This window comes from Amphiprion ocellaris, chromosome 6, assembly GCF_022539595.1.
Source record: "Amphiprion ocellaris isolate individual 3 ecotype Okinawa chromosome 6, ASM2253959v1, whole genome shotgun sequence".
NCBI lineage: Eukaryota > Metazoa > Chordata > Actinopteri > Pomacentridae > Amphiprion > Amphiprion ocellaris.
In genome coordinates, this window is record NC_072771.1 from 23,325,682 (window position 1) to 23,338,002 (window position 12,321).

Genomic DNA, 12,321 nt, shown 5'->3' on the forward strand with positions numbered 1-12,321 from the left:
TCTGCTTTTATCCTTGCAGAGATTCATATTAATCATTATTACACAACCCCACCGTTACACAACCCCTCTGAGCCTCACCTCTATAAGTCCTCCCTCCACAGACCTCACTCAGTGTCTCTCTCATCTGACTTTTTCTCTTCATAGCAGCCTCCCTGCAGGACAACACTTTTGTCAGTCCTGCTTTTGCTGTGGTATCCAGTTGACTGTCATTTGGCTTCTAATCATGTCTGTTCAGTTTTGTTTAGCGCTGCTGGCTCTCTCCTCACTGACAGCTGCGTCTGATCCAGGCTGTGAAGAGCTGCTTAAAATTCTGGAGGATCGAAGCAAGGTACGTCAAAGCCACAGCACCGACATTTACCAAGTTTTCCTTGTTTTAAAAGGCCCAATTGCTAGATTTACATGTAATTATCCAACCCAGCCTTACCTCCAGTTGAACAAATATATAACAGCTACAGACAATTAGATTTTTTTGTTTTCATAATGTTGAGTTTCATAAAACTCGAACATCTGGGAGGTACTCACAAGCTGGAGAGGCAAGTGTCCTTAAAACTGTAGTTGTAATTGAAGCGCCAGTGTCTCGCATGTTGAAGTTTCCCTGGATCACTTGAACACACATCAAGATAAACATACAAGCAATTCAATATATGTGGTGCCCTAATAAATGGTTATAAATAAAATACATTTTTAGTCATTCGAAGGGGATTGTCAGATCTGTGCACATGTGTAAATTTTCTTGAAAATGGGGTTTTAATTTTGCTCATCTGTCTCGTAGCTTCATGGAAAATGGATATACTATGCTGGAGTATCTGCCACTGAAGGGATCAATTATCTCAAAAGCATCCAGAGCTCCTGGATCGAACTCTCACCCATACCTGACAGTGACGATATGACCCTGCGCTATGGAGACAAAATGTAACTGGTAATCTTTAAGAAAATGTTAATACCTAGGCAGCCAGTACATAAAGTAAGTAGTTTTTTTTAATGTGCTTATTATGTTTATTCTTCCTTACAAGGGATGGAAAATGTGTTTATGGAAGCGTTAATGCCACCTTCTCAGGAAACTCTACCGCCGTGACATGTAAGTAAATAACTATCCAGTGCTAGTGATGCTCCAAGTGCATGACAATATGTTAACGCTCTGTATCTCCATCTAATAGTTTACTATAACTCGACCACCCATGAGCATGTTGGGAAGCACCTGGTGACTTGCCCTGACTGCATCCTCTGGACAGACAACTCAGTGGGCAGTGGGGAAACCAAAAGAGGCAGAAACATCTACATCTTCAGTGAGTTCACAGTTTCCTGCAGCTGTTTGAAGCTGCTTGTATGTTCACTCCGCTTAAAGTACCTTTTCTGATGTTGATTTAATCTCTAAAACTCATCTCTGTGTACCAGAGTTACATATTCAGAAGTTTCTTCTCCCTGAAAATAACCCCGTCCTACCTGAAAAGGGTTTGGATGTAACTCTATCATGTTGCATCCTTTAAAATGTGCAGATCTGTGAAGTTACCACATCCCTCCACAACCGCTCCTCTGCAGCTCGAGTACACCAGCTCACCTAGGACTCTGCTCAAACACTGTAAAACTATTTTGCACTACACAGTGATAAGCTGTTGTATTGGAGTAGTTTAGTCAGATTTCAGAGAAGAATAACTTTGTTCCTTCGCTTTCATAGGCATGAAACTCTGAAAGTCAGAATCTGTGTTTTTCAGGCTTTAATTGCAAAGCTGCACTTTCATGATAGAAATGTTTAACCAAGGCAACGAGTGCTAATTTCACTCACAACATGTCTTCCAGCATATAAAAATACAAGATAGGCACATTTTGAGGAAAGGAGCACCTCGTTTGGATGTACCTCTATAGTGCTGCATCCTTTATGAAGTTCCCACCTCCCTCCCCAACCGTTCCTCTGCAGCTCGAGCACACCAGCTCACCTAGGCCTCTGCTCAAACACTGACAATTTCACAATGCCAAGCGGTAGCACTGGAGTAATTTAGCCAGAAATGTTTATACTGTAAATCAATTTTAAAGAAGAATAGTTGACAGGATTGCTTTCTAAAGTTTGTTACATAGGAAACCGTGAAAGTCAGAATCTGTGTTTTTAAGGCGCTAACTGGAATGCTGCATTTTCATGATAAAAATGCTCAACCATTGCACTGACTGCTAATTTTGGTCATAATATGTTTGCCAGCATATAAAAACACTATATAGACACGTTAACAAGGTAGAAAATTATTATTTTTGCAGCAGAGGGTCTTTAAAAAAATGAATATTGTCAAATGTTTTTGATTTATTCCACACTGCCGATGCTCTGACTAGTCAATGAAATATCGTCTCCTTTCCCATTTTCTGCCCTCCAGCTAAGTCTGGGACATTGGATGCTTCTCAACTCGAAGTTTTCAAGAAACAAGCTCAGTGTCTCGACTTCCCCACAGATATCCACTTTGGAGAGAATAAAGGTAAAATGCTTTTCTCTCTGTGTCTTTACACACAACACTAACCTGAATGTGACATTTAACAGCTTGAATTTCTTCCTCTGCTTCAGATCTGTGCCCTGACGAGAAGGAGGCTGCCACAGATGTGACGAAGGAAAACCAATAGACAAAACCACGTTGAACAGACTGTAGTCCCCCAACGCATCCCTCAAATCTATCCTGAGTCCTGAATTTAGTCCACAAGTCAAATTTCTATTCAGATGTGCTTCCTTTCATTGACAAATCTCCCTGTACCACTTAGATGTGCTGACAGACGACTGTTGAAGTGATCCATCATTACAACTGCTATCATCAGTAGATACCCTTTGCTGTATTATAAAGGAACTGAATAAACTGATTTCACATTTACTGTCAGATTAATGAAATCATGATGGAAAAAGATCACATAAAGCCTAATAAAAGGACACTGTGCGTTCACGTGCTTCTGTTTTGCATAAATGCAATCTGCTTGCGCTTTCTGGCTGTTGCTACTCTGTAACTTCCACTGATTTCTGCTAAATACTGGCCGACACGGGCTGCAGCAAAGTAAGAGTTTTTGGGGGGTTTTTTATGAGTCACAGCGACTGTGACTAAAAAGCTAGAAATACTAATCAGGGCTGGCTGTTTGTTTCATTCATGCTTATTCCTGTTCAGCCTTGACAACAGCCTTTTCATCTTGTCTGCTTGTTGAAAGGCCCCTTGAAAGATGGAGAGCCACACTTTCACATGGCTGTGAGAAACTTTAGCTGGAATGCAGCCCTTTCACAATCTGTTTTGCACGACATGGTGATCAACTTGAAAGAAGAAAAGTGAATTTTTACCTTCCTTTTGATTCTCTTTAAGCTCCCTTTTACCAGATTACATTAAGGCATCTCTATGTTCTATATTGCTCTATATTCTCTATGGGGCTATTTTTTATTATTATCAGTATTATATATAAGGATTCATTCCCTCTAAAAATACAGAATGAAAAGAACAGGACAGAACAACCAGTCTGAACTATTTCAGTGAAAAAAAAAGTGAAGGCATGTTATGTATTATTGCACCTGGATGAGGAAAAAAATAATCTAATGTCAAAGGCACAAATGTCCATGCTGAGTCTGTTTGACAAAGCAAAAAGCTCTGTCCATGCTGAGTCTGTCTGTTCTGTTGGAGTCACTGTTTTGAATATAACTAATATTTCTGTTGCTTTTGGCCACCAAATAATAGTTCTTTATTTTGGGTAAATGAGAACCAATACCAAAGGAAGTCAATGTAGCTTTTTTTTTTACTTCAGTAGAGGCAAACAGTTTCACGGTTTTTGCTGCGTGTTTTGCTCTTTAGCATTTTGTAGACACTAAGTAATGTTAAAGATCAGACAGTGGTCTATCTGCATAGTAAATGTAAACACTGAACATGCACAAATGGGGCATTTTGACTGAAAGCACATGTGTAAGTACAGCAAATAATCACTCTAATGTACACTGTCCTGACAAATAACAGCAGTCAGTGGAAATATGCAGAATGTTTTGAAGGCATCACTATCAGAGGAGAGGTGTCTGTGGTTGTGTGGGTGTGTGCGTGTCCTTCTTGTTATTTTTCTGTCCCTTGTGTGTGACAGAGTCTCTGTGCAAGGGAAGGTTCTGCACAGATTGAAAGATGCAGGGGTCTCGCTATTCAGCCTCTGCCAGCTGCCTATTATGTAACAAGATAAATAGAACACAAGCCCCTGCTGTCTGGATGTGAAAAGTGAACCAGTTCTTCCCCAGAGGAAAGAGAGAAAACCTGTGTGTGTGTGTGTGTGTGTGTGTGTGTGTGTGCGTGTGTGTGTGCGCGTGTGTGTGTGTGTGTGTGTGTGTGTGTGTGTGTGTGTGTGTGTGCGCGTGGTCCAGCCCACTGTTACAGAACACTTCCCCCAGTTCCTTTGCAGAGGCTCTGGCTGGCAGGATCCCTGACATTAGCGTTGCTCTCCGGCTGCCTGCTGTCTCAAGCCATGGCTGCACAGCTGGTTGTAGCTCTGCTGGCTCTCACCTCCCTGGGTGCCGCATCTGAACCGGACTGTAAAGAGCTGGTTAAGCCTCTGGTACTGGACAGCCACAGCCCTGTGAGTATCAGTGATCATTTGTTATGAGCTGGTCATCTGTGGCGAGGCTTGGCGCTGGGTTGGGCTTGTTGCAGTTAACTTTACTTGCATTGGAAATTGCAACAATGAGAGTAAAAATAAATAGAAGTAAAATTAATGTTTTAGGCAAGGGTACTGTGGGGTCGTAAAATATATATCTTTTTTGTTTTGGTCATTAATGGTTGCAACTTGCAGCATCCGTGCAGCAGTTATCTTAATTTATCATTTTGCATGTGTAAACCTGATGCAGATTAAATTTCCTGTGCACACTGATGTATCTTGTATGTATCTAATGCTCATTGTGTGCCCACTTACTAGAAATATATAGATTTTTTTTAACAAGAAACCCAAGAAATTTAGAAGAAATTTCCATTTTTTGTTCAGTTACAGTTCTTAACAAATAACAAACTCGTTTTCCCTCAATGGAAATAAACCAGTGTTAAGTAATTAAAACATTTTCCCCTAACATTATGCTGCTTGCAACCGCATCTCCTCCGCAGATGAAGTTGCATAGTCATCATGGGAGGTGAGATTTTCCCAGCTTTCTTTTTCAAAGACATTTAAAAAAAATTCTCCAGCTTAAATATTTTTGGCTGTTTTGGGAGCGAGGACCAAAAATGAACTATCAATCTCACGAAAACAAATTTTTAATGTCCATCACAAACTGCTGCATCCTCCTGGAGAATAATGTATCACACTGAAGCACAAGCAGTCCAATCACTTTTCCCTGTGTGTGGCAGATCTATGGGAAGTGGGTGCTTCATGTGGGGTCGTGGGACCAACCTGGGCTGAAGAACGACCTGGTGTCGGTGAGCAGCTCCTGGGTGGAACTGTCGGCTTCCTCAGACAATGGAGTCATGACCATCTACTGGGCCGACCGCCTGTAAGGAAAATTGCATTATTCTCTCTAAAGTTGTCCGGAGCTAAGATAGCAATTTAATTTGATGCTGACTGTAATTCCTTCTCTTTCATCACAGAAATGATAAATGCCTGCAGGGTTTAGCCAACGCCACCATTTCAGGAATGACCAGTCACACCACTTGTATGTGTTTCAAAATATTCTCTGCATTTTGTTTCATTATTTTTGCACTCTGACTCACCATCTCTCACTGGGATGTGGGTGATGCATGCAGCTAAATCACATTATACCAAGCTGTAGGTGGATTTCATAAAAAAAAAAAATTGTCCTGCAAGGCTCCAAATATTGGAGTACTTTTTTGGGCATTTTTATAGCTCTGCTTTCCATCTTTGAAGGTTACCATCAACATCCTACTTTTCCTGTTGTTTCACAGTTAATATTAATGGCCACACTTCATATCATGATGGGAGGTACTATGAGACCTGCAGCGACTGCCTGCTGTCTGAAGACACCACCCTGCTCCCTGACGGCAAGTCAAAAGGACGATACCTGTTCCTGTTTAGTAAGGCTTTTTCTTTCATCACTTATTTAAGTAATAACACATTGATTAACACTTACGATATTGTTCCAATCACTTCTGTTCTCTCTCTGATCCCTCTTCTAAAGCACGAACCGGCACTCTGGAGCCCTCTGAGTTAGAGACCTTTAAGAAACAGGCAGAATGTCTTAAATTCCTCCCGGAGTACCACTATGGAGGCACAGGTCAGCAATCATTTCAGCTCTGCATCTTCCCGGCACTCGGTGCAACGATCAAAGCACTCCGTCTTCATCCTGTGATTTTCTCCTATTTCAGATCTGTGTCCAGATGACAGGGAAACGGCTTCATCTGCTGCGGAGAAAGCAGAGAATGATCAGACGGAGACTCAGTCGACTACAGTGTAAAGTAGAGCACCGAGAAGTCACAGCTCTGCGAACAGTCACAACACATCCAAGCAAATCCAGCATAACATGTACTAAATAATGTCATAATGTGATCTGTACATGCACTGATGTAATGTTGTGCTGTAGAATAACTATTTAGTCACATGGTTTAGGCAGCAACAGAGTTCAAGACCTGCTGGTTTCATGTCATGTAAAATCAAGTGTAGTCTGAGGAGTTCAAATCTGACATCTGGAGGTTGAAAAATCCATCTGAACACCTCGATTAAATTTACTCAGTGATATTTGTATATAACGTTTCCACTGCCTGTGGTAAATAAAATAAAAAGTTCTCACTCTGCCTCTGTTGTGTTCCAGTCATTTATTTCTATCCTTATTCGGTAAGAGTGTCTAGCTTATGAGCACCAACATTCCTTCCTTTTTCAAAAGAAAGCTGCCAAACACTGCTGACATATGATAAGATTAAACACTTTATCAAAACAATTACAGCTCCCCTAAAGTGCACCACTGTTCTCTGAAACACCAACAAAGAATGTCGTTGGGTAACTTCACTGTCAGGGGGGATAAAAAAAAAAAAAGAAAAAGATGTCAAACTTTAAACTGTCACCACAAGGAGTCCACTCAACCTCACAGGGAAACAACCTTCGCTCTACTGATGAAAAGCTGCTTCAAGTCCCTTTTTTAAAGGTTTCAACGGTCCAAGACGAGCCGTGGCACCTTGCCGGAGTTCATTCAGGAGCAGCGGTGTGGGCAACAGAGGACTGTTGAGGTGGCCTTTCAGTGCAAATCCAAAGAAATCTGTACGTCTCTGTGACAACCTTCACCAGGGCATTTGAGCATGTAGGAACCCCCCTTTCCTCCTCCCCCCGTAACAGCACTTGCACAACAACCTCTTTTGTCTGAAACCCCCAGAGGGAAAATGAATCAGCAGTAGAAGTTTTCTGTTGCAGGTTCAGCAACATCCTCTGTCTTACCATGGCTCTGGCTGTTGTTGTGTTTCTGTTCACTCTCACTTCCCTCAGTGCTGCTTCTGCACCTGACTGCAAGGACCTGATCAAACCTTTTATGCCAGAGGACCCCAAACTGGTAAGTTGAGCTTAAGACATTTTTTTTCCTAGTCTTATTTATAACAATAAAACTTAAGTTTATGTTAAAACAATAAGCGTCTGCTGCTATTTTTTAAGACATGTTTTTGCATGAAGGTATTTGGAAAATGGGTGTATGTTATGGGAGCTGGTGACCCCAAGACGTACCACAACGCACTGGCATCCCTGAAAAGCTCCTGGATCGACTTGTCTCCCACTTCTAACAATCTCATTGTGACATTGCGATGGGGAGATCATTGCTTGTGAGTTTACATCTATCTGCATCTAGGTTTCTTTCACCATATCAGAAAAAAATGCTCAATTTTAACCTTGTGAAAACCTAAATTCTGTCTCAACTTGTTGCTTCTCAGTGACCGGTGTATACTGGGGGAGGTAAATGCAACAATCTCAAGAATTGCCACCACATTTCGCAGTAAGCTACGAGCATTTATCTTTAGAATGACAAAACAACAATATAAAGAATGCTGTATGATAATAAAACATTCTGTTTCTAAAGAAAATCTGTCGGACCACAAAGGACACATCCTGCAGACTTGCTCTGACTGTCTGCTGTGGACGGACACCTTTAGAAACAGGGATGTCATTGGTCGATACATCATGCAGTTTAGTAAGTCTTGTCCTTGTCAACATTTTTGGTTCAAGTTTTAAATGTACAGTCTCCTTTTTAACCCTCCCTTCTTTTTCAGCAAGGACAGGAAAAATAGATCCCAAAGATGTTGAAATTTTCAAGAAACAAGCTGGGTGTCTGAACTTTCCAGAGAACTTTCACAGTTATGATGGCAAAACAGGTCAGTAACTATTCAGTAACCTGCGGTAATAGTGTCTCAGGACTATGCTGGACCCGTGATTCTACACGTTTACTGGACACAGCATCTTACAGCAATCACCCACAAGGTGGAGATGTATTGTAAAATGCAGTATGTAAATTTCATTACATGATGTCTTTGTTCAGCTAACGTAATTATTTTTGGATTCATAAGTGGAGCCATATTAGCTCTTTTCTGTTCTAGTCTCACAGTCTGTCTTTGTTTTTTCAGAGCTGTGTCCTGACGACAAAGAAAGCACTGAGTGAGCAGCAATATAGAAGAGAAGAAAAGAAATACACACATTTGTGTTAAGAAAAAATATGTTATTTGTTTTGACTGAATTATCTGTATTTTACACATATTGTTGGCTTCACGAATGCCAGTACATCAAGTGATTAATGATTCAATCTACTTTGCATTTTTCTTGATGAAACTTGTAACAGATGATGATATCCTGTATTGCATTATTAAAATCATATAGAGAGCACATTTTTTGTCTGAAAATATTGCAGTTAATACATCACTTGTAACATTTTTGGAATTGAACCTGAATTATTATCGATGCACAAAATGCGTATTATTTATATTTCAAAGAAAGCAAGAATATGACAGAAATCTGAAACAAATGACAACAAATGTTTTGCTATGTGACTTCAGCTCACTGTCATAGTGGTTAATAGATATTCTAAGATTACAAAGTAGCATAGAAGCTAATTGCTTTTCCAGGTACACACGGATACACTAGATATGCTCGCTTCAGTAAAATAAATCCAGCACTGCAGGGCACTGGAGATTTCTTTTGATCCAACTTGATTGTATCATACGGTGGATGTGTGTGAAAGTTTGAAAAGTTTCTCAGAATCAGGCTCCTCATGTCTGTTGATTTAATCCTCCAGTCTGCTGTATTGGCTCCCCAGACCAGCCTGAACGCCTTCCAACTTGCATGATCTGCTGCTCTCTGTCCACCCACTGGATCTTGTACTGTGTGTTTCTGAGCTACTCTCTGATCCTTCCAGTTGCCTCCACCTGAGCAGTGCTGCCACCTGCTTCTGGCACTGAGAGGAGCCGAAGTAATAGAGGACCGGATCCAGGCAGCAGCTGAGGCTGCCGATACACATGGAGAGCAGGTAGGCCTGGTAGGAGCTGTCGCCGGACCTGTGGGCCAGCTGAACATAGTGAACCATCAGGATGATGTTGGTGGGGGTGAAGCAGACCACAAACACCAGCAGCACCACCACAGCCATCACCACGGCCCGAGTCTTCCTGGAGAGATTCTCCACATTGGCAGCTGCCAGAGCCTGGATGATTTGCACGTAACAGACAACAGTGAACATTAGAGGGATGAAGAAGAAGACAGAGGAGTAGATGGGGAAGAAGTAGAGGTAGTAAGCTTGCAGTTTCTCCACATCCTGCACATCATGGCAGGTGGTGATGCTGAGGTCTGATAAGTAGACAGTCTGTCCTGAGACCAGCAGAGGGGAGACTCCTCCCAGAGATAACAGCCACACAGCAGCACACACAGCTGAGGCTGTCTGCGGGCTTCGCCACGTCAGCGAGTTCACGGGGTAAACCACAGCCAGGAAGTGGTCGACGCTGATGCACATGATGAGCAGGACAGAGCAGTACATGTTGCAGTAGAAGGCCGCAGTCACAACTCTGCACATGAAGGAGCCGTAGATCCAGTTGTTGCCATGGTAATGGTAAGCAATCTTGAAGGGAAGCAGCAGGCCGAGCAGCAGGTCCGCAGAGGCCAAGTTCAGCATGTAGATCACCACTGGCTTCCTGGGACGGATGTGACGCACAAACATTACCATGGCAACAAGATTGAGGGGCACGCTGATGATGAAGACGAGGATGTAAACAGTCGGGATGAAGCTCGTTGATAGGCGACCCTGGAGAAATGCTTTGGTTTCTTCAGAGACAAAAAACTGCTTCTGGGCATGATGATGGCGTCTTTTTACCGACTCCTGCTCAGAACTGAAACCAGAACCTCCATCATCCCTCAAAAGGTCCAACGCAGACAGATCAATATAGTCGACAGCCTCATCAGTGGCCATCACAAAGTGACCAGAAAAAGTCCGAGGGAGGGGAAGGGAGCCTTTAAAGGAGACACAAGAGAGAAAATAACAGGAGTTTAATTTAATCAGGTTTTGAATTATCTGTGGTAGTCTCTGGATAAAGAATGGCTATTACAGAGCTGGTTTCTAGCTGTTTATTTGGACTATATACAAGTCCTAACTTTAAGCGACCAGCACTGGAAGACTGGATGCAGAAAAGTAAAATAGTTAATACTATGTAAAAAATAAATAAAATTCAAATGTGCTGTATTACATTAACAGCTCATTTTAATTGAGTCACTATATTGACTGAAGCAACTAACTTTAAACAAATATTTTCAATGAGAGGGTGATAGTAAACTTTACTCTTGCATTTTTAAACCCCAGTTCAGTGCAAAACTACAAATAATATGACCCAATAATCTGTCAACTGTCACACAAAGTTAGCTTTTACTCAAAGTTTAAGAAAGTTACTCACCATTTTGCAAGGGGAGTGCAGAGCTTTGGAGAGAAAACAATACAAAGAAGCCCGTTAACAGGGGAATCATGGTTTCAGTGTAGATTCTCCAGCTATTTTACAATGAGATGAGACTATGTTTGCCAGAAGAGTTACTGAAGTGTTTTTTTTTCCTGTCAGATTCAATCAAGTTATTGCAGGCTAGTGAGGATACTCCACCTCCTCTTCACTGCACATCTCCTCCCCTTCACAGAGAAATTATATGGACTAGTGGCCAAAATACTTTTTTCCTCAAAGAGGGGGAAGGTTGACTGATCCACTGAGAAAGCAAGTGTTGATAGAAATATGTGAAACCACTGTGGGGAAAAAAAGTCTTTTGGACATGTGTAGTTTATTATGCACATTTTTCAAGCAATAGAAGTCAGTTATATAGTCAATTAAAATGTCAGTTTTAGCTTCTAAAATGTTTTATTCATTAAAACATGTTTCTTTGAACGCTTTAATTAAAAAGGCACTGGTAAACTATAGCATTTCGTAAAGCCATGAAGGCCAGTTTTCCACATGCATGGTCACAATAACAATGAATTTCTGTGTATCTTTTACATACAAAACATGAATACCATTACAATTTAATTTTTAAAAATACATTACATTTACAATCACCATGTGGGACAAATGCAGAACAGATACATGAAGTTGACAATAACATTTAATTTTGGTGTAATCCATCAAATTAAAGAAGGTGAAACAAAACACTGTCTTGCATCATGTAATGTTTTCTGACCAAATTAGTTTTGTTCAACAAACTCAGGACTGTCAGAAGGCACAACCTGTTTCCTCCTCCACTCCTGTTGCTTTCTCCTCATTGTTTTATATACATTTATTTTCCATAGAATTTCTTGTTCAGGAGGAAGATGAGTAAATTGACATTCACTTTGGCTTTGTCGAACATTTTCATGACGGCCACACCTTCATACTGCAGCTGGAGGAGGTCCTGCACACAAAATACACCACACCAACTTGTCAACTCGACACTGTTTCTACAGACGCAATGCACATTGAGCAGGTTTAAACATATGTGACTGTTAATTAAAACAAAGTACTGTATCAATAACAAAGTTGCTGGCAGGTATTCTCTGAATCAATGTACCCTTTACTTTACAGCCTGGTCTATTCTCTACAGAGATATCCATACACAATATACTCCAGAACTCGTCCATAGTGTGTTTATTACTACACAGGTCTATTACTGTTGTCTGAATCGGCTTTTTTCCCCTGATAAATCCTGCCAGTAGTCCAATGAGGGGAACAGGAAATTTAACCATCTGTCACCAAGGTTTAGTGCTGACTACTGAGCTGCTTTATTTCATGAAATTGTGACGCATTTGTGCAATGTTTACCTGGAAATGAAGCTGGACTTTTTCCATCTCAACACCCATAAACTTGGCCTTCACCTCAAAATCTCCAACTTCCTCAGTGGGCGAAATGTCAAACATGACATTTTTGAACCTGAGAGATTAGA

At 41.2% G+C, this 12,321-nt stretch overlaps 3 protein-coding genes across 3 annotated transcripts in view; 1 reads left to right on the forward strand and 2 right to left on the reverse strand.

The window, feature by feature from the left end:
- The first annotated feature begins 110 nt into the window (after positions 1-110).
- On the forward strand, positions 111-6,713 carry LOC111576017 (uncharacterized). Its single transcript, XM_023281506.3, has 10 exons — positions 111-328; positions 773-912; positions 1,014-1,078; positions 1,158-1,286; positions 4,346-4,557; positions 5,316-5,458; positions 5,553-5,617; positions 5,868-5,996; positions 6,101-6,196; positions 6,288-6,713. The coding sequence occupies exons 1-10, from the start codon at positions 224-226 to the stop codon at positions 6,374-6,376; spliced, it is 1,173 nt and encodes a 390-aa protein (XP_023137274.2). The 5' UTR covers positions 111-223; the 3' UTR covers positions 6,377-6,713.
- Positions 6,714-8,587: 1,874 nt separating this feature from the next.
- Positions 8,588-11,039, reverse strand: f2r (coagulation factor II (thrombin) receptor). Its single transcript, XM_023281505.3, has 2 exons — positions 10,821-11,039; positions 8,588-10,383 (listed from the first exon to the last, which is right to left on the reverse strand). The coding sequence occupies exons 1-2, from the start codon at positions 10,888-10,890 to the stop codon at positions 9,170-9,172; spliced, it is 1,284 nt and encodes a 427-aa protein (XP_023137273.2). The 5' UTR covers positions 10,891-11,039; the 3' UTR covers positions 8,588-9,169.
- A 119-nt stretch (positions 11,040-11,158) lies between these two features.
- Positions 11,159-12,321, reverse strand: part of iqgap2 (IQ motif containing GTPase activating protein 2) — a 33,869-nt gene continuing 32,706 nt past the window's right edge. The window contains exons 37-38 of the mRNA XM_023281485.3: positions 12,200-12,308; positions 11,159-11,793 (exon numbers count right to left, since the gene is read on the reverse strand). Of these exons, the coding sequence (XP_023137253.2) occupies positions 11,680-11,793; positions 12,200-12,308 (223 nt within the window). The 3' untranslated portion in view covers positions 11,159-11,679. The remainder of the gene's footprint in view (positions 11,794-12,199; positions 12,309-12,321) is intronic.

Excerpts from the sequence above, each read along its gene's own strand:
- LOC111576017 (XM_023281506.3), top strand. The coding sequence starts at position 224 with ATGTCTGTTCAGTTTTGTTTAGCGCTGCTGGCTCTCTCCTCACTGACA. Across the intron at positions 1,079-1,157 it reads AAACTCTACCGCCGTGACAT|TTTACTATAACTCGACCACC; the intron begins GTAAGTAAATAA and ends TCCATCTAATAG. Across the intron at positions 4,558-5,315 it reads TACTGGACAGCCACAGCCCT|ATCTATGGGAAGTGGGTGCT; the intron begins GTGAGTATCAGT and ends TGTGTGTGGCAG.
- f2r (XM_023281505.3), bottom strand. The coding sequence starts at position 10,890 with ATGATTCCCCTGTTAACGGGCTTCTTTGTATTGTTTTCTCTCCAAAGC. Across the intron at positions 10,384-10,820 it reads TGCACTCCCCTTGCAAAATG|GCTCCCTTCCCCTCCCTCGG; the intron begins GTGAGTAACTTT and ends TCTCCTTTAAAG.